General features: G+C 40.2%; 1 protein-coding gene across 7 annotated transcripts in view; it reads left to right on the top strand.

The window, feature by feature from the left end:
* The window catches only part of Lrrc7 (leucine rich repeat containing 7), a 479,249-nt gene that overhangs the window by 342,841 nt on the left and 109,067 nt on the right, over window positions 1-27,341 (top strand). For all 7 annotated transcript variants that reach the window (XM_087614691.1, XM_087614685.1, XM_087614702.1 and 4 more), the window contains 1 exon segment: window positions 21,648-21,722. In XM_087614691.1, the coding sequence (XP_087470817.1) occupies window positions 21,648-21,722 (75 nt within the window).

Raw genomic sequence — 27,341 nt, 5'->3', positions numbered from 1 at the left:
AATAAGGGGCAGTTCAGTTCTGTGCTTAGTACAATACAAATCCTTTCTGACTAGATTTTGGCATCATTTTCTCCTGAAAGTTCTCCCTGGCTTAGCAGAATACCCAGCTCCCACCTGGCACTTGGAATGAATCATCTGGTTTTTAAAAGCAAACAGCTCAGTTAGTTTTAATCATCGGAATTGTGCCTATCTACGCAGGAAATGTTTAATTCAAGCTAGACAGTAATGGAGATGGGAGAAACACTTTCACTTATCTGAAAAAGCAATCATTTTATTATAAGCTGGCTTTTGAGGAGTCAATCTCCAGGAGCAATATTAGACGTCTTCCAAACAGCTTATGTAGGAAGATTTATAATTCAAAATTGTGACCATTCCTACTGTGCTGGCTAGCTCTGTGTCAACCTGACATATGATAGAGTCCTTTGGAAGAGGAAGTCCCAATTAAGAAACTCCCATTGTGATGGCATATGAACACTGGACAGAAAAAGCCATTGAATCATTGAATGCTTGGAGCTCAGCTGGCTTTTCTGAGGCAACCTTGGACAATAAGACTGATGAGAGGAAAGCGGACAATGGACTCCTGGCTTGTGATGTTTCGGGGAAGTAAAGACTCTATTGTGGCTGTACATTGGATTTTTTTTAAATTAAGATTCTGTGGTTCTAGTCAGAATCAGCCATGATTAACAAGAGTCCAACATCAGTAACATGAAATGTCCTTACTGAAACAATTGATGCTGGATTGGCAGTGGTTAAAAAGACACCAGCAACATTAAGGAATATAAATCTGGAAATATTTCCTCAGGGTCAGCAAATAGAAACTGTGGCACCATGGGAGCTGAAGCTGCATCTCATGCTGGCAGCTAAACGTAGCAGTGTAAGAATCACCATGGTAGTACTACTGGTTTTGAAGGCATGAAGAGTTCATAGAGAGCAAGTGATAAGTCCTTGAAGAAAAGCTGGGAGAGCTCATGAGTGAAAAGTACAGCCCCGGTTGCTATAGAAGGTTTAGGGTTGAAAGAGTCATGGGAAGAAGTTGAGGCTTGTAGCAGGGTCAGAGTCCCTGAAGAGATTCCAGGAGTGGCTACCAGTGAAAATGCAGCACTGGAAGTTGTAGCAGGAGACCCCATCATTTTGACAGTCTACCACCAAGAACAGCAGCAGATGTAGAGTGGAGCTGACCTGAATCTACAAGGTGCAACATGTGTGCTGTGGCAAGCCCTTTGGAGCTCAGGAGCCTGACACTGAGCTTTCTACAGCTGGACTTCAGTTTTACTCTAATCTAATTGTGACCATGTTCTGGTTCTTTCTTCTTGCTGTGGGAAAGAATTTATTTTTTTTATTTTACTGGAGCCCACAGTTGCATTTTTAAAGGGTTGAACTTTTAAAATATTTGAATTTTTTAATTCATTTATTCACTTTACATCCCAATCACAGCTCCTCCCCTCCTCCCTGTCCCACCCTCATTTTTAAAAAGGCTTAGAACTTTAAAAGTCAGAATGTTTTATAGTGTTGTTAATATTAACATACTCTCTTGAGGATAAATGAAGAAAGACTCTAGCTGAATAGTATATATTTGTGTGTCGTATTGACAAAAGGTGAATTGTGACGGCTAGTTTTATGTCTACAAAATAGACAGACCTGTTTTGGAAATGGAACCCTCAATTGAGGGATTTCAGATTTGCCTGTGATCAAGACATTGGTGCATTTTCTTTGTTGGCTATTGAAACGAGAGGGCCAAGCTAATGTGATATCAACCCAGGACTTGTGGTCCTAGGTGCTATAAGAAAGCCAACTGAGCAAGCCACAGGGAATAAATCTGTAAACAACATCCCTTTATTTCCTATGCATTAGCTTCTGCCTCCAGGTTCCTGCCTGAGTTTGTGCCTTGCTTCAGTGATGGACTTTGAAAATAAACCATTCCTCCACAAGTTGCATACAGTCGTGATGTTCATTCACAGCAATAGAAACATTAAGACTCCAACTAACTCTGGAATTTGAAAGAAATCCTTGATGAATGATTCAGTAAAAACAATTTTTCCAGTGAAAATAGTTACAGACATTTCTTTCATAAGAGAATCTAAGAGGACCACTTTTGTCCATCAATGCAACATCTGTTAATGCAGGATCTCAATTCATGGTTTCCACTGTCAAACAGGCAAATAAAAACTTGTTTTTGTGGTTTCAAACAGCAATAAAATAAATCCCCTTATCCGAGCTTGCTAAAAAAAGGAGCTTTCTCCTGTTGGCAGTTCTCATTACTGCAATACCATAATGATCACCATGAATGGAATCAACCTGCCTCTATAATGAGAGGGCATGTTCTTTCAATTTAGCAAAGTACAAGTGACTCTGTCAACATTTTCAATCAGAAAAATTAAAGGAACAAGTCTTGAAGGAACCAGAGTAAAATGTGTTAAATGTGAGTTCAAGTTCACAGTTAAGACTTTTCTAATGAAATAGATGAATTTCACTTCAAATATGATAGTAGAGCTGAAGGTTGCAAGACCAAAAGGACACAGGAGAATGAGACGAGAAAGTGGCAATGACCCAGTAGTAGGCAAGAGAAAACCCCTAGTCCTTGGGAAACTGAGGGTCCCAAAGCTTTGCTGGGACCCTCATTAAACCTTTTTATCTTTTGACATATGGACTGACTTATGTTACACAATGTTACTGTTATTTCCTTTACTACTATTTAACCATGAACAGAAAGAGTTTTGACGTGAAGGTTGTCAAGGTATAGTCGGGAAGCTATTAATATTACTGCCATAATCTAGACAGGAACACGAGTGTCTGGGAGATCAGAGCAATAAAAAGGAGTCAGTTTCTGAATCAGTTATGAAAGTATTGCCAGGCAATCCCATGACGTTTGAATTCTAAATAGTTCCCACGAAGCATCTGCAGAAATTATTGAAGAACATGCAGAGACAGTTCATCATATCTTTGTCAAAGGTATCCCCATTTAACTGCTTTTCAACCAGCTCCCCAACATGCCTGTGGGTGACCCCCATCCATGTCAGGAGAGAAGTTAATGGAAGTTAACATGTCTCACTTTCACTCACCATGCCAGGCCCAAACATCACTCACTGCGATGATGAGCTGGACAGGTAGAAGGGCATGTGTTAATAGTTACTAGAGCTTTTTCCTCTCAACAGAAGCAGCAAGCCTTGCAGACTTTTGGAGCTCATTAGGGGCTCCAAAGAACTCTAATTTCCCAGAGAGAGTCCTTTTGGTTTCTATGACGTCACAAGTAGATGATACTGAAATTTTTAGGATAATCAAATATACTCTATCGCTTCTGCAGCTCCTCTTCTATGTCCCTACCCTCTTGCTCGTCTTTTTAGCTTACAAACAGAAGCATCTTCCCCTTCCTTCGTTCAGTTTAGTTTTGAGTGTGTCCTATTGGTGGGATTTAGGGCAAATCTCCCTGGTGCCTTGAGTCAGCTTCTTGTTTATCTATGCAGTATGCATTTGCCCTGTGTTTGTTTATGCAGTTATTCTGTGGGAGCTGAGGTTCCAAAGATTAATTAAACACATGTTTGGCATTTTTGAAATCCAAGCTTAATAAGAATGCAAATCAGTGTGGCAGCTCACAGAAAGCTACTCAGACAAATAAGATAGGAAAGCTGAAAGCTGGCTTTTGACTGGAAAAGGCATGGAAGTTCAGAAAAAGGGATGCCTTAAAAGCTCTGGGAAGGTGAAGTAGTGATTCACAGGAGGCAGCTGGGAAGACTGTGTGATGGTGGGGCCAGATAGTGACTCTTTTGTAGAATAAAAAGAGAATGGTTGAGAAAGAACTGCAGCCAGGACATCAGACTCTTTAACACCACGAGAGAACCTAACATTCAACCATGGGTGGCAGCCTGTCTTAAAGGTCAAAATCTTGCACATTAAAAAAATGCTCTGATATAAAAGATGCCTTACCAACACTTGTTTACTACTAAGTCACTATAGGTGTGTCAAGTTGTGATAGGTACGTTTGTTTCATCAGAAACAGGCAAAAAAAAACAAAAAACCAAAAAACAGTAATCTGTGAAGGTCATAGTGGTCTAGCAAACACTAGGCTACTAGAACCAAAGTGAAAATGGAAGAAATGAAGGGAAAGAGGGTGGGTTTGAGAACATGAGGAGGTAGGGAAAGCTAGAGTGTGACTTTGGCTAGAGTCTGGGTAAAAGGTAAGAGAAACACAGCTGGAGAGGAAAGCGAACTAAAGACAAGAGAGTTCTGTCAGCATAGAGTTTGAGTACCTTTGAAACATATGGGGAAAATATAAGAGAAATATAGATGCAGGATTTAGAAAAGGTTCCTGGTTGTGTATAACACCTGGGGCTCACCCAAGATGGTATATGTATATGATTAAAGACACAGAAAATATGCAAAATGTAAAAAGAAGTGTGTAAAATAGCAAATACACAAATGCACAACTTTCTAAATTATTCAATGTAACTGATAACTGATGATCCATGATTCAACAAAACTTTAAAATCTAAGTTCTACAGTGTCAGGTAGCCCTTCCTTATTCACCAATATGTCACAGATGAGTGTGACTCTGCCAAACACAAGAAGGATTACCAGGAAATAGATACCCTTCTCTAGTATATTTGCTGCACACCTGACATACAAAAGCAAGGTGGGAATTGTGACTTTCCCTGGACTCTTCAATAGCCACAATAGTCTTCAATAGACTTGGCCCCCCAGCTCTTTACTCTGAAGAGTATTTCTTTCTGAAAGTAATGGTCTCATCTGCTAGCACAGCTGAGGTAACCATAAGCTTTGTGGGTAGCTACTGTTCTTCCCCATCCTAGTGTATATTTTTATATGAAAATAAAACAAACACAATTTGAAGAATAAATATTGCCAACAAAGCATAGGCATGCACTTATAAGGTTATTCTGGGTTAGAATTCTCTATTCACTCTCAGGCACATCCAACATCTCAGCATAAGAATCCCTGATTGTCAATAGTGACATCAGTAATCTTATCATCTTCTTAGCTGATGCCAGCAGAGCACAGAAACCCAGGTGATACATTGTCTTCTTGTTTGCTGTAAAGGTGATTTTTATGAATGAACATAATCTCGGGGTTGGGGATTTAGCTCAGTGGTAGAGCGCTTGCCTAGCAAGCGCAAGGCCCTGGGTTCGATCCCCAGCTCCGAAAAAAAAAAAAAAAGAAAGAGAAAAAGAAAATAATCTCTATTAATTGGTCAAGAGAAGGTTTTGTTTTTCAATCCTGCCACAAACCAGACACAGTCTCCATCCTGAGGGACTTATAAAGAAGTAAGAAGTATGCACTTGCCTTCAGGTAAAGGTTATTTTCTGGACAGATAGGCCATTGTAACCATCTTAGGAAAATGGCATATAATTATCTCCTAATTGTTTCACTTCCCCTGAATATATGGACTGAACACTGACCACAGTGGATGCTGGGATACTTGGAATCGGTGTGTTCACGGGGTGAGGCACCGTCTTCAAGGAACGGGCCTTGAAAAATGAGTTATATTTAATGTGTGTGGAGAAGAGAGGGCATGCTGATCATGAGATTGTCAGAATCAAAGGAAAAAGGTTGAGGAACACATATGGAGGGTTGACAATGAGTTCAATAAAAGCCAGCAGTAGGGCAGAGGAATGAAACAAGGTATCTTCCTACAGCATAAGCTCTAATTTCATTTTCATGTAATAAAAGAAAAAGTAAGCGCTTTGGCCTGATTGATCACCAACAAGGGAGCCATAGAGCTGATTTGGCATGTATCCACCACCTTGGCACAAGTAGAAATATAAGATTGATACAGAAGTAACCTACCCAAGTGTCTGTTCACAACTCCACATGAAAGGGGAAAACAGACCAAACCATCAAAGCATTTGTTACAAAAAAAATATGTGAGCAACATTTTTATATGACAGCTGCAAGAATTTGCATTTTAGTAAACTTTTACTAGCTTTCTCACGCTAAATAAAACAACAGTAAAACAAAGCTTAGAAAAATAATAACACACTGTACACAGAAACAGACACACACACATTCCTTTATTACTAGGATATAATGGCAACCCATACATCTATGGTTACCTCACCTGTGCACTCAGAAATCTTAGTAGCAACCAACTGACTGCTTGTAGAGTTCTCTGGACAACATGATGAAGCAAGCTCAAGTTAGCACTTGTTAATATGTGATGTCAAAGGCCAGGTGTCATTAAGGTATATCCACTCATTCATTCATTTAGCAGTTGTTTGATGAACTGTTAAAAATCCTCTGTTCCTATTTTGTTTTCTATTGTATTGTCCACACTAAAGAGAATACAGTGTTCAGTAACAGTTTATAGCTGGTGTAGTTCACATGACCACATTGATCCCTCTCGCATGCTCTAAGAATGCAAGGAAACATAGAAAGAAAAACAGTGTTATCCCACTCATGTAGAATCTAGAGAGGATATCACACTCTAACAAGTAGTTAAACAAGTTTCTAGTAAAGTTTACTCCAGCAAACAAAGGGTGCCCTGCAGAAGTGATCTTGAAATCTGAAGGATGAATGGAACTTAGTTCAACAAAGAAAAGTAGTGGTACTTTATTCAGAGGTCTTGGCAGGTCACAAAGATGTCCTGCTGTCTAAAAATGAAGGCAAAAATATTTGAGGATAGATTCTCCAGAGTTCCAGAATTTTAAATATTAGAAAAACTATATAGCCAAGAACATGTATTAATTGAAGCTGATAAAATGTAAATTGGACTAACAAAACTGACAAGTTTGTAATTGGCATAGGTTGAAGTTACACCCAAAAGGTCTTTGCTCATTTGTAATATAAAAGTTTGACTAGATCCCGGCCCACAGCTCCCTGCTCCCAAACCCCATTGGAGAGAGAGTTCATCGCCCAGACATGTGCGCAATCCTGAGACTGCAGTGCAAGAGAGACCGCCACTTCTGCCCACCTTTGCCCACATCCCTGGCCCAAGAGGAAACTGTATAGGGCCTCTGGGCACAGGAAGATAGGGGCAGGCAAGCTGCAGGAGCACTGTGATCCAGACTGCGCCCAGATCTGAACGAACCCAGTCAACAGCTCCCTGCACCCAAATTCCGTGGGAGGGAAGAGCTAGACATTCAGAGGGGCAGACACGCCTGTGAAAACAGAGGAGACTACTCTCTGCCCACATTTCTGACTCTTGAAGAAAACATCTAGCGCCATCAGGGCCCCCTGCGCACAGGGACCAAGAAGTAGGGGCAGGCCCTTCTGGTTGCTGCCCTCACACAGAGATGAAACTTAGCCCTGAGGAGCGACTTCAGGCCGAGACCAGAGGATAAGATGAACTTTTCTGCTCCAAGTGACCTGCCTGGTGGACTCAGGACACACGCCCAAAGGAACAGCTGAAAGCCAGTGGACAGGAACGACTACATTCCTGAAAGGAGAACACTCTGTTCCCATAACTGGCTGAAAGAAAACAGGAAAACAGGTCTACAGCACTCCTGACACACATGTCTATAGGATGGTCAAGCCACTGTCAGAAATAGCAGAACAAGGTAACACCAGAGACAGTCTGAAAGCGAAAGGCAAGTGCAAGAACCCAAGCAATAGAAACCAAGACTACATGGCATCACCAGAGCCCAATTCTCCCACCAAAGCAAACAATGAATATCCAAACACACCAGAAAAGCAAGATCTAGATTTAAAATCACATTTGATCATGATGATGGAGGACTTTAAGAAAGACATAAAAAACACCCTTAGAGAAATGCAGGAAAACATAAATAAACAAGTAGAAGACCTTAGAGAAAACACAAAAATCCCTGAAAGAATTACAGGAAAACATAATCAAACAGGTGAAGGAATTGAAAATGGAAATAGAAACAATAAAGAAAGCACAAAGGGAGACAACCCTGGATATAGAAAACCAAAGGAAGAGACAAGGAGGTGGCCATACAAGAATCACCAACAGAATACAAGAGATAGAAGAGAAAATCTCCGGAGCAGAAGATTCCATAGAAATCATCGACACAACTTTCAAAGATAATGGAAAATGGAAAAAGCTACTGGCCCAAAACATACAGGAAATCCAAGACACAATGAGAAGATCAAACTTAAGGATAATAAGTATACAAGAGAGTGAAGACTCCCAACTCAAAGGACCAGTAAATATCTTCAACAAAATCATAGAAGAAAACTTCCCTAACCTAAAGAAAGAGATGCCCATAAACATACAAGAAGCCTACGGACCTCCAAATAGATTGGACCAGAAAAGAAACTTCTCCTGTCACATAAGAGTCAAAACACCAAATGCACAAAACAAAGAAAGAATACTAAAAGCAGTAAGGGAAAAACGTCAAGAAGCATATAAAGTCAGACCTATCAGAATCACACCAGACTTCTCACCAGAGACCATGAAAGCCAAAAGATCCAGGACAAATGTCATATACACCCTAAGAGAACACAAATGCCAGCCCAGGTTACTGTATCCAGCAAAACTCTCAATTAACATAAATGGAGAACCCAAGATATTCCACAACAAAACCAAATTTACACAATATCTTTCTAAAAATCCAGCCCTACAAAGGATAATAAATGGTAAAGCCCAACACAAGGAGGCAAGCGACACCCTAGAAAAGCAAGAAACTAATCGTTTGGAACAAAACAAAGAGAAGACAAGTACACAAACAAAATCTCACCTCCAAATACGAAGATAACATCAATGGACTCAATTGCCCAAAAAATGACACAGATTGACAAACTGGATACGTAATGAGGACCCAGTATTTTGCTGTCTACAGGAAGCACACCTCAGAGACAAAGACACTATCTCAGAGTACAAGGCTGGAAAACAACTTTCCAAGCAAATGGTCTGAAGAAGCAAGCAGGAGTAGCCATTCTAAGATCGAATAAAATGGATCTTCAACCAAAGCTCATCAAAAAAGATAAGGAAGGACACTTCATATTCATCAAAGGAAAAATCCACCAAGATGAACTCTCAATCATAAATATATATGCTCCAAATACAAGGACACCTACATACATAAAAGAAACCTTACTGAAGCACAAAGCACACATTGCACCTCACACAATAATAGTAGGAGATTTCAACACCCCACTCTCATCAATGGACAGATCATGGAAACAGAAATTAGAGACATAGACAGACTAAGAGAAGTCATGAACCAAATAGACTTAACAGATATTTATAGACCATTCTATCCTAAAACAAAAGGATATACCTTCTTCTTACCACCTCATGGCACTTTCTCCAAAATTGACCATATAATCAGGCAAAAAAACAGGCCACAACAGATACAGAAAGATAGAAATAATCCCATGCGTCCTATCAGACCACCATGGGCTAAATCTGGTCTTCAATAATAATAAGAAAAGAACACCCACATATACATGGAAGTTGAACAATGCTCTACTCAATGATAAACTGGTCAAGGAAGAAATAAAGAAAGAAATTAAAGACTTCTTAGAATTTAATGAAAATGAAGGTACAACATACCCAAACTTATGGGACACAATGAAAGCTATGCTAAGAGGAAAACTCATAGCTCTGAGTGCTTGCAGAAACAGGAGAGAGCATATATCAGCAGCTTGACACCACACCTAAAAGCTCTAGAACAAAAAAAAGCAAGTACACACAGGAGGAATAGAAGGCAGGAAATAATCAAACTCAAACTCAGAGCTGAAATCAAACAAGTAGAAACAAAAAGGACTATACAAAGAATCAACAGAACCAAAAGCTGGTTCTTTGAGAAAAATCAACAAGATAGATAAACCAGACTAACGAGAGGACACAGAGAGTGTGTCCAAATTAACAAAATCAGAAATGAAAAGGGAGACATAACAACAGAGCCAGAGGAAATTAAAAAAAAAATCATCAGGTCCTACTACAAAAGCTTATATTCAACAAAACTTGAAAATCAGGAGGAAATGGGAAATTTCCTAGACAGTTCACAGGTACAGAAGTTAAATAAGGAAAAGATAAACCATTTAAACAACCCCCATAACTCCTAAAGAAATAGAAGCAGTCGTTAAAAGTCTCCCAACCAAAAAGAGCCCAGGTCCAGATGGGTTCAGTGCAGAATTCTATCAGACCTTCACAAAGACCTCATACCAATACTATCCAAACCATTCCACAAAATTGAAACAGACAGAGAACTACCGAATTCCTTCTATGAAGCCACAATCACTCTTATACCTAAACCACACAAAGACCCAACAAAAAAGAGAACTTCAGACCAATTTCCCTTATGAATATCGACACAAAAATACTCAATAAAATTCTTGCAAACCGAATCCAAAAACACATCAAAACAATCATCCATCATGATCAAGTAGGCTTCATCCCAGATATGCAGGGATGGTTTAATATACGGAAAAAAAATCGATGTAATCCACTATATAAACAAACTGAAAGATAAAAGCCACATGATCATTTCATTAGATGCTGAGAAAGCAATTGTCAAAATTGAACACCCCTTCATGATAAAAGTCCTGGAAAGAACAGGAGTTCAAGGCCCATACCTAAACATAGTAAAAGCCATATACAGCAAACAAGTAGCTAACATTAAACTAAATGGAGAGAAACGTGAAGCAATCCCACTAAAATCAGGGACTAGACAAGGCTGCCCACTCTCTCCCTACTTATTCAATATAGTCCTCGAAGTCCTAGCCAGAGCAATCAGACAACAAAAGGAGATCAAAGGGATACAGATTGAAAAGGAAGAATTCAAAATATCACTATTTGCAGATGATATGGTAGAATATTTAGGTGATCCCAAAAGTTCCACCAGAGAACTACTAAACCTGATAAACACCTTCAACAAAGTGGCTGGGTATAAAATTAATTCAAATAAATCAGTAGCCTTCCTCTACACAAAAGAGAAAAAGCCGATAAAGAAATTAGGGAAAGGACACCCTTCATAATAGTCCCAAATAATACAAAATACCTCAGTGTGACTTTAACCAAGCAAGTGAAAGATCTGTACGATAAGAACTTCAAACCTCTGAAGAAAGAAATTGAAGATCTCAGAAGATGGAAAGATCTCCATGCTCATGGATTGGCAGGATTAATATAGTAAAAATGGCCATTTTACCAAAAGCGATCTACATATTCAATGCAATCCCCATCAAAATACCAATCCAATTCTTCAGAAAGTTAGACAGAACAATTTGCAAATTCATCTGGAATAACAAAAAACCCAGGATAGCTAAAACTATCCTCAACAATAAAAGGACTTCAGGGGGAATCACTATCCCTGAACTCAAGTAGTATTACAGAGCAATAGTGATAAAAACTGCATGGTATTGGTACAGAGACAGGCAGATAGACCAGTGGAATAGAATTGAAGACCCAGAAATGAACCCACACACCTATGGTCACTTGATTTTTGACAAAGGAGTCAAAACCATCCAATGGAAAAAAGATAGCATTTTCAACAAATGGTGCTGGTTCAACTAGAGGTCAGCATGTAGAAGAATGCAGATTGATCCATTCTTTTCACCCTGTACAAAGCTTAAGTCCAAGTGGATCAAGAACCTCCACATCAAACCAGATACACTCAAACTAATAGAAGAAAAAGTGGGGAAGCATCTCGAACACATGGACACTGGAGAAAATTACCTGACCAAAACACCAATGGCATTTGCTCTAAGATCAAGAATCGACAAATGGGATCTCATAAAACTGCAAAGCTTCTGTAAGGCAAAGGACCCTGTTGTTAGCACAAAACAGCAACCAACAGATTGGGAAAAGATCTTTACCAATCCTACAACTGATAGAGGGCTTATATCCAAAATATGCAAAGAACTCAGGAAGTTAGACTTCAGGGAGACAAATAACCCTATTAAAAAATGGGGTTCAGAGCTAAACAAAGAATTCACAGCTGAGGAATGACGAATGGCTGAGAAGCACCTAAAGAAATGTTCAACATCTTTAGTCATAAGGGAAATGCAAATCAAAACAACCCTGAGATTCTACCTCACACCAGTCAGAATGGCTAAGATCAAAAACTCCAGCGACAGCAGATGCTGGGGAGGATGTGGAGAAAGAGGAACACTACTCCATTGTTGGTGGGATTGCAGACTGGTACAACCATTCTGGAAATCAATCTGGAGGTTCTTCAGAAAATTGGACATTGCACTACCTGAGGACCCAGCTATACCTCTCTTAGGCATATACCCAAAAGATACCCCAACATATAACAAAGACACATGCTCCACTATGTTCATAGCAGCCTTATTTATAATAGCCAGAAGCTGGAAAGAACCCAGATGCCCTTCAACAGAGGAATGGATACAGAAAATGTGGTACATCTACACTACTACTACTACTGTGGAATACTACTCAGCTATCAAAAACAATGACTTTATGAAATTCATAGGCAAATGGATGGAACTGGAAAATATCGTCCTGAGTGAGGTAACCCACAGAAAAACACATGGCACTCATTGATAAGTGGATATTAATCCAAATGCTTGAATTACCCTAAATGCACAAAACACATGAAACTCAAGATGGATGACGAAAATGCGGATGGTTCACTCCTTTAAAAGGGGAACAAGAATACCCTTAGAAGGGGATAGGGAGGCAACATTTTTAACAGAGGCTGAAGAAACACCCATGCAGAGCCTGCCCCACATGTGGCCCATACATATACAGCCACCAAACTAGATAAGATGGATAAAGCAAAGAAGTGCAGGCTGACAGGAACCAGATGTAGATCTCTCCTGAGAGACACAACCAGAATACAGCAAATACATAGGTGAATGCCAGCAGCAAACCTCTATATTGAGAATGGGACCCCTGTTGAAGGAATCAGAGAAAGGACTGAAAGAGCTTGAAGGGGCTTGAGACCCCATATTAACAACAATGCCAACCAACCAGAGCTTCCAAGGGCTGAGCCCCTACCCAAACACTAACATGGACTGACCCTGGGCTCCAACTGCATAGGTAGCAATGAATAGACTAGTAAGAGCACCAGTGGAAGGGGAAGCCCTTGGTCCTGCCAAGGCTGGACCCCCAGTTAAGGGGATTCTTGAGGGGAGGGCGGTAATAGGGGGAGGATGGGAAGGGGAACACCCATGTAGAAGGGGAGGTGGAGGGGTTAGGGGAATCTTGGCCTAGAAAGCGGGAAATGGAATAACATTTGAAATGTAAATAAGAAATACCCAATTTAATAAAGATGGGAAAAAAATTTTGACTAAACAAAGCAAAAATTATTATAATCAAAAGAATCGAGCATGTAATTTCAAAATTGAATTGTATAACCTTGATCCTTGTAGATTATACCAATAAAATTATAATGTTACTAAATTACACAGCACTAATTAGCCCTGGAGCAGGGATTGGTAAACGTGTCAATGTAGCGCCATGAGGATAGTTTATGTGCACTGATGTAGAGCTGTATTGACCTTAATTCATCTGTCAAACAGTTCATTCAATTGTTGTTTAAAACCAAGTTTTTAAACGTATTCTTTTTTTTTTCTTTGTTGTGGTGGTGGTTTTATTATTAATTATTCCATTTGTTTACATCTCAGATGATATCCCATTTCCCAGTTCCCTCTCCACAAGACCCCCATCACACAACCTTCCTCTCCTCCCTCACCTTTGCCTCTAGAGGGTGCTCCTCCACCCACTCACCCTCTCCTGCCCCACCCCTCCAGCATTTCCCTACAGTGCAGCGTCAAACCACCACAAGACCAAAGGCCTGCCCTCCCATTGATGTCAGACAGGGCCATTCTCTGATTCCTATGCCTCTGGAGCCATGGATCCCTTCCTGTACACTCCTTGGTTCATAGTCTAGTCCCTGGGAACAAAGGGTTGTCCAGCCAACTGATGTTTTTCTTCCTATGGGGTTGCAACACCCCTCAGCTTCTCCGGTTCTTATTCCAGCTCCCTCACCAGAGACCCTGAGCTCACACCAATGGTTGGCTCCAAGCATCCATATTTATTTAAACGTATTCTTAATTGGCATCGTTCACATAAAAGAATTCATGCAGAGAAAAGTAAGACTAAGACTATGAAAAGAGCAACTAAGTGGTGTGGAAACAAGGTATGTTTAGAACATGCAGAACAGTACATACTTCACTTCCTATACCTGTGATGGAGTGCTTTGGCCAGAGAGACCGATAGTATTCAGTCAATTCATTTAATGTTTCCTTTGGCACTTACGATTACATCTGCCACAATCTCTGGCTCCAGATACATGTATCTCCATTAATCTGTCCCATCTGTGTATCCTGAGGCAGCAAAGGTAACACAGGCACATACGTTTGTTCCTGCTTTCATTCAGTGAGATGCTCACCGGTCAGCAGAATGGTGGCACAATTCCACTGAGATTTTCTGTTCCAGTAATTGGTCAAGATTCATAAAGTTTAATAGAATGAAAAGCCTTATGTGCCTGCTGACTTGAATAGAATTTCAGTTCTGAGTTGCACAGTGCTCATTGAGCAGCAGTGTCTCGCAGTTCATAGGCATCTTGGTTTCTCAGTTCATCTTCATGACCTTCAGGGGTCACTGCCAATATTCTTGTAACAGGCATGTGATTAATTGCAGGTATTCAGAGGAGCACGCCTTGATCCAGCGCTTATAGCTGCCAGTGTAGACCTCACAGCTAAAATAGGGTGAAGAATGTTTATGGGTTTGCCAATAAGAAAACAACTGATTCATTTTTCATTTGTTGAAATATCTAAACTGGAAAAAAAAGTATCTCTCTGGTGGGGAAGAAATAAAATTTTCTATTTTTTTGGAGTTTAGCTCCTAGGAATGTGTAACGATGGAACTGCAAATGAAGTATAACTAAATGTGTTCAGGATTTCGAACGTTAAGATGAAGAAAACCGGTCTATTATAAAAAGTCATATAGCTTGATCCAAATATAATTTCCATTAATGAGCATGTATACATCACCCGAAGATTATAGAAAAAATTGCCCTATTACAAATTTTCTGTCTTGAAAGTACAACCATGATGTTTTCTTTAATTTATTAGTCATGAATGTCATGAGTGTAAGTTTTGTGTTTATAAGTTGATTTTTTTTCCCATCCTTATGCTCTTTTTGCTTGTTGCTAGGAAGGCACCAAATCTGACATATGTAGATATTTTCTAGGGTCCAGCTTCAGCATAGAGGGCATAGAGACTCCATAAGTCCCTTTCCATACTACATGAGAGCCAGTTTAAGAGTGATGGGAGGCTCAGGCAGACCAGGCAAGATACTTCTACCACATTCTTGTGAAGAATAGCAGGTAGAGAGGATAAATAGAAGAGGCAGCAGAACATGGAAGCTGCTAGAAGAGACCCAAGGGGAGGCAAGCTGAGATTGTCCACAGATAGGAGACTGGAGTCTGTAGAGACCAGAAGAGACCAAGAGACCAAAATGCAGGTAAAAACGTCATACAAATTTGGGAGAGCCAGATGTAGTGAATGAGAATCAGAAAACTTGGGGTTGGGGATTTAGCTCAGTGGTAGAGCGCTTGCCTAACAAGCGCAAGGCCCTGGGTTCGGTCCCCAGCTCCGAAAAAAAAAAAAAAGAGAGAATCAGAAAACTTGCTGAAAATACATAAATGCAGGGCACTAATTTTAAATTAAATGTGCACCCAACTCAACTTCAATTAGGTCCTAAGTGGTCCACTTTCTGTCACAGGAATGTGATTTTTGGTACAAAGAGAATATTTGGGGGTTAGTTATTGCTGTTTTTGGTAAGCACAAGGTGTTGTTGCTTGTTTTTGTTCTGTCTTGTTTTTAGACACGTTCATACTCTGCACCCTTAGCCAAGTAGTATGACTAAAGTTATGAGCTATTCAATCCCCTGGAACCAGAGAAATAAAATAAAGAAGAAATCTATGCAGCAAGAGAAATGTCTTGGCTAACTGTCTTTAAAATGTTATCTGCTAATTTTTGTAACCATATGCATGGGAGCCTAAGGTTCAAATTGCAGATGGCTAGAGTCAGTCTATTTGGACGGTGACTACTTCAGGGAGCAGTAGTAAATGTGTAGAGAATAAAGGAGGACACTTTGGAAATGGGTGAAAATTGTCTCCAGGATGCAAGGAAATTTCCTAGAGGACAGTCACTGAATAGCAGGCCTCCAACACCCCACTTATGGCATTTGTCAGGAATATAAAGGGAGGTCAAAGCCAAATTGTAGGTTTCTCCAACAAATCTTAGTACAGTTGCAGAAAAGGCAGAAAGTCCTATTGAACCCATGCTAAGCTCAAGACGATGCCAAGAGTTTGCTAAATGATATGCTGAGAAACTGTTAATAATGTGTCTATACTTGTGAAGGAAGGGGAGGAGTCAATAGAGAATAAGGACAGTCAGGGAAAAGCCACACTGGTAATTGCTGGATGGGTCTTCTGGGATGCTGGGCTAAATGCAACAAACATACAAGGAGGGTTTAAATAACAAATGGTATCAAGACCACACACTGTTCAGACTACAGGAGTGATACTGATCATTGAGATGACAGTCTGAGTGTTATTTTAAGAAGGTAGCTGACAAGGATTTGAGGAAATTATCATTTATGGTCATGGGTTGCTTTTTTGTTCAAAGGTCATTCCCATGAAAAAAAGTTGCTTTAGGAGGAGCAGAAAACAAAGGGGACAAGGGAATTCAGATCAGGGCTTCTAGCATTTCAGTGTTCCAAGCTCATCGCTGTTGTTCAAATACCAACAGCAGGAAGGATGTCTGTGCCAGCCAGAGATCAGCAAACAGGCTTAGGATGACCAGATAGCAGAAGTAAGCATAAAAAACAGAAAGTGGGGCTCCTCATGCCTACAGGGCATAGGGAGAGGACGCAGAGTAAACACAGGGCAGCATAGCATATTTTGTGTAATCTGAGACTTGTAACAATTGTGTAAGACTTTACAAACAGGAGTGAGCACATTGTCATAGCTCCTGACAGCAGTGAACTTAGAGGCTGGAAGATGTAAATGGCTATCATTTTTAGAGAAAGTAAAACCAGTTCACATTATGATATGAGAATATATTTGTTACATAATTTTCATTCTTAAATTTAGAGTCTTGCAAGGTCAATTAATTTGAGGTCTAAGTGGATGGTGCTACACAGTGACGTGTCTGAAACCAGAATCGTGTCCCTTGACCAAGCCAGAAAATGTGAACTCCGTGAACATAACTCCCAAGAGGACTGCTCCAAATTCTTAGTTCTCCATTCTGGAATGTAACAGAGCCTTATTACATGCTGAGGGAATTTATCAAAAGACAGTAAATCCAAATTCTGGCGTGTGACCTCTCCCTACTAAGAGGTTCTACCTGAAAACACTACATACATGTGAGCCACCTGTCATTTCCCCAAGGTTGATTCTCTGCTCCTGAACTCAATCACCATAGTTCACATATCTTTAAGATCAGGCTAGCCTTTCTCGTATGATAGTTATAACTTGGGGTACATGCATTTTCTTCTTTAGGCATGGTACTCTGTGAAATGAAGATTAAAACTAATACTGAACACTAAGTGACTTGAACATGAATAAGCCATTTTCCACAAAGGTTCATTTTCAGGAGCTTGGTCTAGGTATGACCATACCAAGAGATGACTGAACCTTTAAGAGATCGAGCCTACAATGCTAAGCAACCAGAGCTTCCAGGGACTAAGCCACTACCCAAGGACTATACATGGACTGATCCTGGGCTCCAACCTCATAGGTAGCATTGAATATCCTAGTAAGAGCACCAGTGGAAGGGGAAGCCCTTGGTCCTGCCAAGACTGAACCTCCAGTGAACGTAATTGTTGGGGGGAGGGAGGTAGTGGGGGGAGAAAGGAGAGGGGAACACCCATAAAGAATGGGATGGGGAGGGGCTAGGGGGATGTTGGCCCGGAGACCGGGAAAGGGAATAACAATCGAAATGTAAATAAGAAATACCCAAGTTAATAAAGATGGAGAGAGAGAGAGAGAGAGAGAGAGAGAGAGAGAGAGAGAGAGAGAGAGACCTAGCCTGACTGAAGATAATTAAGAGATCGAAGGTCTTGCCTTAACAGAAATTAATGTAGTCCTTACATGTGGAGTAGCAAGTCCCAGGAAAGCAAGCTGCTATAGAGAGAGCCAACTTCTATTTTCCCTTTCTTCATGCTACAGTCAGTTCTTTTGCTGTCCTCTGCTATGTTGTAATGCAGCCAGAGAGACCTTGATGAAATGAAACCCATAGCCATCCAAAGTGGGGACTTGGTAAACCTCTTTACTTAATAAAGTACCAACCCCTGGGTATTTTGCTGTATTGATAGAATTGAACTTAATCAAACATTCTCAGAATCTCCCCATGTGGGTGGTGCTACTGTGTCACCTAGAACTGAGAGAGAACCTGAGCGAAGAAAGTGGCTCTGCTGGCCCCAAACCCAAGTCTTCAATGTTACTGCCTATCCATGGTGACACCTCTCTTGATGACTGATTAATATGTGTTAGTGAAAATAGTCTGTGGGAAAACACCTTGATTGGGCTTGAGCTGAATTGTTAGAGTTCTCCCAGCATGTACAGATGGCTTGGTCCCCAACATTATATAAATTAAGTATGGTGGCACATATCCAGAGTGTCAGAAATTCAAAGTCATCTTGGCTACACAATGAGTTTGATGCCTGCCTGACTTCTGTAACGCCCAGCTCAAAAAAATTAATTAATTAATTAATTAATTAACAAAAATATCCCAAAAAACAAAAGCAAAAAAAAAAAAGAACTTTCAAAGGGTCTTGCTATAGTGAGTGTTAGTTTTTGTTGTTAATTATTATTTATGCTTTCCTAGGCATGTTTATTTGATACATGTTTATTTGATAAAGTAGCCACTGTGTCTGGAAGAGGATTAGATTATTTCCTTTGGAAGCATCTAACTGGGAATATTACCTGCCCATTGGTGTAGGCTTTGTTCTGTCCCTGTGACTCTGATAATTATCTCTCATCCAAATGTGGAATCAGACAGATGATACCATCCCTGCTTCCCTATAACAACTCTACTATGTTTAAAGATGAGTGCCTGTGGCAGCCATTCTTCCCTACTCTGTACCATGAGGGTCACCTTAACCAATTCTCCTCTAGGACTACCTCCAGAAGGGCTGCATACAGTCACCTTGTTAAGGACATCTTAGCACTCGGGCATTCACAGGGAGCAGAATTTTGTCATCCATGTATGACATGCTAAGATTTGTAGAAAAGGACATTCAAAGAATTAGACACAGGACAACCCCACCACTATTTGATTATGTTCTTGGGTGCTGTAGCATCTTCTTATGTGGAGGAGGTATCCCTGGAGTGAATGAGTCACAGTGAATACCAAGCTTACTCTTGACTTAAATTCCTGAGTTTGCTCACCGCTTCCTTCTGTCTACAGACTTCTAAGGCACATAAGACTCTAAGTGAGACTCTGCTAACTGACACTGGCCAGATTTCCAGAATCTTTAGATCTCTTGCTATGCTAATTTTACCTTTTCACATATTGGCTTTCCTTCCCCGCTTCATCTTATCTTCCCCCATCCCATCAATATACTCATCTGATTATTTAAATGGATATATTAAACTCATAGACATTAAAATATTCATAAGAGCTTATGGATTAAAGCATTTTAATTAATTCTGAATCAATTACATTTTCTCAGCAGTGCCTTTCATTATTGCCACCAGAATACCTATTTGTTCACTCAACAATTACTGAAGTATAACATCATTTTCTTCCTATATATTACTGAAAGTGGATGAATTAAAACAAAGCTTTAAATTTTTATGAGCATGTTAGTGGAATTGATTCTGAAATAAAACAGAGAAGAATAAAATTAATGTAACCTTGAAACAGGCCCAGACCCTGTGGAGGTGACCTTTCTGTCTCCAAAGAAATTACCTGGAGAGGTTAGACAATCTCAAGTCATGTCGTACATCACAACTGAGAGAATCATAAGTGGGCTTTTCATCAAGTGCTGAACATTTTCAGCCATCCAATTTTGTGTATCGGGGTTTCAAATGTGGGCTATGAAATTCATGAATAAAACATTTGCCACTTGTGAGAGCCAAAAGGCTTGTAATAAAGCAACTGTGATGTTAAATAAAAGGTTTGAGTAATAGTGGAAGAAAGTTTCTTAAGCTGAAGGTAGGCTTCCAATTGTAAGGTGCAGATTTTAGATGTTACCCAACAAAGCTGAAAAAGGAAAAGGGTGAAAAACAATTTCAGCACCAATGATCAGGATATTCAGAGAAAATGGTGTCATTTGTTTTGTTTTGTTTTGTTTTGTTTTGTTTTGTTTTGTTTTTAAAAAAAAGCCCCCGGCACATATGTAGCAGAGGACTATCTTGTCTGGCCTCAGTGGGAGAGGGTGACCAGATGCCTAATCCTATAGAGACTTGATACACTGGGGAAGGGAGATGCTGGTGTGTGGGGGGAGGGGGAAAGATTAGAGGAATGGGGAGGTACCCTCTGAGAGGGGAGGGGAGATAGGGTAAAGAACTCTGGGGGGGATCAAGAGGGGGTAACATTTAGAATGTAAATAAATAAAATAATTTTTAAAACAACTACTCTTATTATCCCCTATGGAATAATAGTACTATTAGAGAGTCAAAATATCAATCATCTCTGAAAATGTTGAAGATGTTCTACATTCTACAGTAATACATAGCCAGAATTTTAATTATTTGTCTAAAATAACCCACATGCTATTCATATGCACATTTGCTTTTACCTTTACTCAATCCTGAAATTATATATGTACAAAGAAAGGCTTTAAAAATAAATTTCTGTATGATTTTTGTCAGTAGAGGCCTAATTTGTATATCACTCCTCAGATCTATGCACCCACAATCACCTAGGTTTCTCAGCATGGAGGGTCTGGGAGGGGAAAAGTTCAAGCAGCCTGACCTGAATAGAGAAGTAACTCCTCATGAGTCACTGTAAGGCTAGAAAGCACCTTACAGGTCACAGTAAGGCTAGAGAGCACCTCACACAATGAATCTCTGCGTCATCATCAAGAACAACAGTTCTTTGGTAATGAAATGAAGAGATGGGAAGTCAAAGGCTAGAACTATGACTATCGCACCAACACAAAGTGAGAACCTAATATGTGTGAAGAGTCAGTCACACACAGTCAGGGTACATGGCCATGTTTAAACAGTAGTGTCTTGGCTTTCAAATGCTGATGCCACTTGGGCTGGCTCAGCACGTAAAAGTAATGACTGCTCTTCACAGGGCCCAGGTTTAACCATCCACATTGAGGCTCATTAACTCTCCGTAATTCCAGTTACAGGGGAATCTGATGCCTGCTTCTGGCCTCCACAGGCACTGCATACATATGGTGCACAACCATAAATGCAAGAACACCCACACACATAAATAAATTTTAGAAAAGAGTTAAATTAAGAAGAAAATCTTAAGTTATGTGAAGAATAAACTTAACAAATAATTTAAAAAGAATATGAAAGATACCCAAACTATATTAAAGAAATAGATTAAGATGTCTAGGCAATAGGTCTTAAGTTTTATAATAATTATTCTGATTGACTCCAGATAATAATAGGTCTGTGCTTCCCCTCTATACTGGGTCTTTTGAAGATCTGTTAAACATGAAATTTCTTAGATTAAGAATAGATTCCTAAATAAAAGCTAAAGATACAAGAAATGACATCTAATATCTATGATCAGAGAAGACTGATTTGGTGTGTCTTGCCTCTCTTTTCTCTCTGCCTCTCACTCAGCCTGAAGTTCTGGATCAAATTCAGAATTTGAGGGAGCTGTGGATGGATAACAACGCATTGCAAGTGCTGCCTGGGGTACGTAAGCTTTGCCATGCATGCGTTCTGGGTTGCTGAAGGTTGATTATGTTTTTAATCATTAATCCCACATCTGCATTCCCAGTGCTTGGAAAGCAAATTAACACTTTTTAGGACCTGAAGCACTAAGTGCTTCTCACAGGTTTGTCTTTAATCTTCTGGGCCTTTTGTGGCTTCCAAAAAGAAAGAAAGCTGAGATTTCTCTTGAAGTCCGTTATCCTGCTCACTGGATTTTAAAAGCTGATAAGGTCACAGTTGGATTCTTAATATGCACTCCATTTCTCAAAAAGCAGCGTTATTCTCACAGGTAACTAACTGTACAGCTGTCTTTCCTCTTGTTGCTAGAATCCTTCACAAATGAAATGGCTTTCTCTGTTTGCTTCTTGTCCAGTAGAAGCCACTTACACCTTTGAAAATCACAAGGATCACACAGTATCCAACAAAAGCTGAACCACAGTCAGGTTTCCCTTCTGTGAGAAGGTGGTTCCATTACATCTCCCTGGAGCAGCAGCATCCTGGTGTAATAGCATCACAGGCATAAACTGGGTCGTTTGTACATCTCATGCTTATTGATTTCTACCAGACAGTTTGCTAATATGATCAGAAACTATGTCAGTGTCAGAGCACAGAGGTCATATAGCCAACTCCCTCAGTTGTATTGTTTGGAAGACTCAATAATAACTTCAGAAATGAAAATGTATGAGTTTAAATGGTTTGTTTTTTATTTATTTATTTATTCATTTATTCATTCATTTATTTTTGGATTTTCAAGACAAAGGCCTCTCTGTGTGTAGACCAGGTTGGCCTTGAACTCAGAAATTCTCTTGCCTCTCGAGTGCCAGCATGAAAGGTGTGGACCACCACACCTGGCTTAAGCAGTTTTTTATTAGTCCGCTGTTCTGATGTTTTACTGCAGTCTGTTGCTCTTTGCTTGATAAATTTTATGATAGGTAAATACATAGAGAAAGCCTTGGTCTGTACAGGTCTGAGTCACAAGCAGTTTCAGACATCCACAGAATATCTTAGAATTTATCCCTGTGAATGAAGGGAGACCAGTGTATGTACAGTCCTGGAGAATGCAGATAAAAGACCTCTTAATTCCTGAACAGAGTTAGGAAAGTCTGAGGTGTTCCTAGCTGCAAGTTTTCACCATCTTCGTGAATATATTCATTTAAACAAAGCCACTTCCTTTGCATTTACTGTGTGCGCATCAGGCACTGCCTAACTAAGCTTATAAATATTCATTCTTTGGATCCTCAAAGAAGCCCTCTGAGTAGTTTCAGTCCAGCTCAGGTCACAGTTCCAGTGAGCCCTGGTCTGTAAATCAAAGCAGCTGCTTTTGCATGGTAGCATCTGATCTCACAGTGCATCCGTGTGTTCTCTGGAGCCTGTAGAAGGTACAGGTGAGGGTCAGGGTCACTGTGCTTTCTGTAGCGGTTGCATTTGCAGAATCCAAAGGTCTAACAAAAAGGTGAGTCGGACAATCTTTCTAGCCTGTCTCTTTCAAAAATTTTGGATCAAGCCCACTAGCTCAGCTGTGGTCCATGGCTAATTTTATTTAGTACACTTTAGTTTGACGTTTTGCTATGCCCTGCATGTGAATTTTCCATTCCTCTGAGCTTAACTGGCCCCAGTTTGCTACATGGCTCTGGCAACCTGCTCATGTCCAGTCCAACCTGTCAATCAGTCTCAAAGATTAATAACCTTAGTGTTTACTGTGAAGAGTTGTGGAGGGAAAGCAAATCCACTTCTTTCGTTGCTCATGCATCCTAACATATTAAGTTAATATTTTAGAAGTCTAGATTCAGAGGGTGGAGAGATGGCTCAGTGGTTAGGAGCACTGGCTACTCTTCCAGAGGTCCTAAGTTCAATTCCCAGCAACCACATGGTGGCTCACAGCCATCCGTAATGGATCTGTTGCCCTCTTCTGGTGTCTGAAGACAGCAACAGTGCACTTAGCATACATAGTCCAGACTCTTGCGTTCTACTCATTTTCCATAACCCAGAGAGGCAAGTAGAACGATAAAGAATTTCCTCTTCTACAAAGGACATCTTACAGCTGTCAATCTAAAGTTAATACACCAAACTATGACCAAATGGTGCAAACTATGACAAATGGTATTATTTCTAAGTGGTCTGGCATCTTCCTCATCTTGTGATTTCCACTCTTTCTTCTGTCATTTACTTCTGCTCCCAGAGCAGTGCTGACACAAGAAAAATCTTCCCAAGGGTTACAAGATAGGGTGCCTTTAGAAGGTGTTTGAAAGACTCAAAATAAACACCCAAGTGTGGTTTCCAGGGAATCTTCCTAAAGATTCCTTTCTTTAAACTTCCTGGGAAGTACTAGAAAGAACAACACAGCATTGAAAGCAGCTTCGAAGATGGAAAATAAAACTCCCAATTAAAGGACAGAAGCAGGACTACAATGCAAAAGCACAGAGTGTCCTTTTCCTATGGCAAAGAGAGGGTTAACACGCTCATACCTCCTTGGGGCAACATAATAATAAAGGGGCAACTTTTATTAAATGTCATTCTTCTAAGCAGGGGACGTGCCACCTGCAACCTTCTTTTCCTACATTCTGGAGGACCAGCTCCCCAAATGTATGCTTCCACCCAGTTTAAGAGTGACCTAAAGAGGCAGGATGAGGCCCTGAATTAATGAGGGGCATTGGGGACAGGATGACCTTTGTCCAATCCAAGTAAAGTTCTGTTTCAGCTCCAACCATCATTCTTGGGGCAACCTAAAATTGTTACCCAGAAAGCATGCACTTGTTTGTTTTCTTCAAGGATGAAGAACTTTCTCTATTCTCCAGCTTCTGTAATTTCTGTGTGCAGCTTCCCCGGCCTCTTCAGATTACCCTTTTTGATGAGAGCCTCCTCGCTAAGGTCAAAACCCCATTTTGGGCAACCTTCTGTTCCTCTAATAAGCCATAAATGTAGAATGCAAAAGCCCAGCCCGTCAGTCCCTGCTCAGACACCTGTGGGTTGGGAGAACAGAACTATAGGAAAGCTTTGCTGAAGACTTTCTCACATCTCCCTCACAGGTCAAAATGTCCAGGTCTGCTTCCTTCCTTCCCTGCCTCTCCTGTCCTCTATTGATAATTCTCTGAGGACTCCATCCTGAATCTCGATCATTGCCTTGTTTCCTAGGGAACTTCATCCATAACCTTAAGCTCCAAGCATTAGTGCCTGTTGGAAGGCTGCTGAGGACAGTGGCTCTAAGATGGGCTGGAGAATCTGCTTTCCTAGCAGGCCCAGGGAAATGCAGGGATGGGGGGTCACTGTAGCTGGTCTGGTTGCAAATTGCATTATATGAATATAGAATGTTAGGTTAGAAATATATAAAACCCTTAGCTCAGTGCCAATCAAGTTGATTAATTTTTGCTGGCTTATTTAGACTCCGTCGAGTAAATACAGACAAATGATAAGGTGTCCATAAGTTGATCAAATTAGTGAACTTCGAAGCCACCAAAATGTATGAGGCACTTACCTACAAACATCCCGAAACTAAAGAAAAATGGAAGCTTTCACCCAGCTGTCTCCTGTTGTCCACCTACAAGTTGAGTGACCACAGGTAGAAGCTGACCCTCCCACCCCTATACAGTCAGTCAGAAATCCTTGATTTGACTTCACATTTTCTTGAGCCCATCTTTCTTCCTCCTCATGTTCACTACCTTGGGGATCTAGCTACTATACAGACAAAATACTCTATCCTTTTGTCAGTAGCTCCTTGGTGTCTAGGGGATTCTTCCAAGATTCTGTTTATCACAGACCAAAATCCACGAATGCTGAGATTCTGTATAAGAAATGGTGCACGCACACACATGCAGAGTCCTGAGATAGATGTTAGATGTCTTTCTCAATTAGTCTCCATCTTATTTTTGAGACAGCATCTCTTGCTATACCTAGAGCTCACTAGCTCAGCTAGACCGGCTCTATGTGTAACAGGTCTATCTCTGCTTCCCTAACACTTGGAGTGTGAGCATTTGCCAGTATGCCTGGTTTCAGCATGAATTGAGCTAGGGTCTCCAGGCTTTTACAGCAGGCACTTTACTCACTGAACCATCTCAATACCTTTGAATTTCCACTTTCTTGACAAATAACAATTGTTGTACAGTCTTTTCTCTCTCTCCTTTCTTCTGTGCTATTTCCCATGTGAATTTTCATTCACCTATAAAGAGTGTTTCTAATTGTTTCTTTGGATGTTGCCCTCACTAATGTAAAAACTTCCCTAAAGACAAAAACCTTGTTTTTGACAATTATGGTGTTGAGTAGTTATGATCAAAGTCCTTGGAAAAAGGGAACAGAAATGTTTTTGAGTTGAAAACCAGCCTGTCCTTCACAATGACAATTCGTTTCAAAAACTTAAAATGCCTTTGACTTCATCTATGTCTTCCCAGACATTGCTGCCTGGCTCATGGTGTTGTCTGCAATAAATAACACAAATAGTAGTATATAAAAGGGAGTCTCAGAAATGGAGAGTGAACGAGCAGAATGTTGAAACTCTAATACAGGGGTCTCTGTGACCAGCATGGCCAGCAGAGTAATGATCTGTGGGAAGGAAGAAAGCAGTTCAGTTCAGTATGATTAAGAACCTTAATGTTGGTTCAAATTCTGGGAGTCTGACCCTGAGTAGCTTACTTTAGGTATATTTAAGCAAAGCACAATTTGGTGAAAACTTCCCAGGTGATAATTAACTCAGTTCAACATTCACAATAAAGCAAACATAAATCTCTTTGAAGAACAAAGTAATTTAAATAAAGATCAAATATTCTACATCAAAACTCTTTGTAGAGTTGACACCTCCATACAGACGGGTTCTCTAGATTGACTGAGAAAAACAAGCTTATGATAAGGGTCCAGTGTAGTCTTACCCACAAAGATCTCACAAAGGTAACCAGGCTATTAATATCTTTTTCCAGGCTTCTGGGTGGATGACAGGCTGTGAACTCCTTTCTTTGAAGGAACAACCCTGTGTATTTAACACTTCAGGTTCCCCTAGTCCTTATCTATAAAGCCCTCCTTGCCTCCCATACTCTAATTAGCAGAATCATGTCCAAAATATAATTCTAATTATTTCAGAGACATCTGAACCTTAAGGAAAATATGCAATGCTCAGTGCTCCATTGGCAACTTTGAGAACTGTTGTGCTCTGACTGTGCATTGACTCAGAATTTATCTATAACCACTGCAGTGAGATATAATTCACAGGCATTTACAACTCGGCAGATTTTTTAGCAGACTCACAATGTTCTATAAACACCATCATAACCTAACTTTAGAACATTTCCATCACCCTTAAAAGAAATCCTAAATCTTTGGCAATCTTCTCTACTTTCTGTCTATAAATTTATCAGTTTCGGAGATTGCATATGATCTATGCTGTGTGGGTTTTTGTGACTTGCACCTTTCAAAGTTCATCTATTTTGAAGCACATTTCAACACTTCACTCACTGTTACTGCCAAATAACATCCATTCTGTGGGCAGGCCACTTTTGCCTTCCTATGCAGTCACTGAGGTAGGATTAGCTGCTGTGAATAATGTATCCATGACCATTTTTGTGCACATGTGGCTTTGTTCTGCAGAATAGGTCTAGAGGTATGTAGGTCACATAGGGT

This window comes from Rattus norvegicus, chromosome 2 (assembly GCF_021556685.1).
Source record: "Rattus norvegicus strain SHRSP/BbbUtx chromosome 2, alternate assembly SHRSP_T2T, whole genome shotgun sequence".
Lineage (NCBI taxonomy): Eukaryota > Metazoa > Chordata > Mammalia > Rodentia > Muridae > Rattus > Rattus norvegicus.
This window is presented reverse-complemented; position numbering and strand designations above follow the sequence as displayed.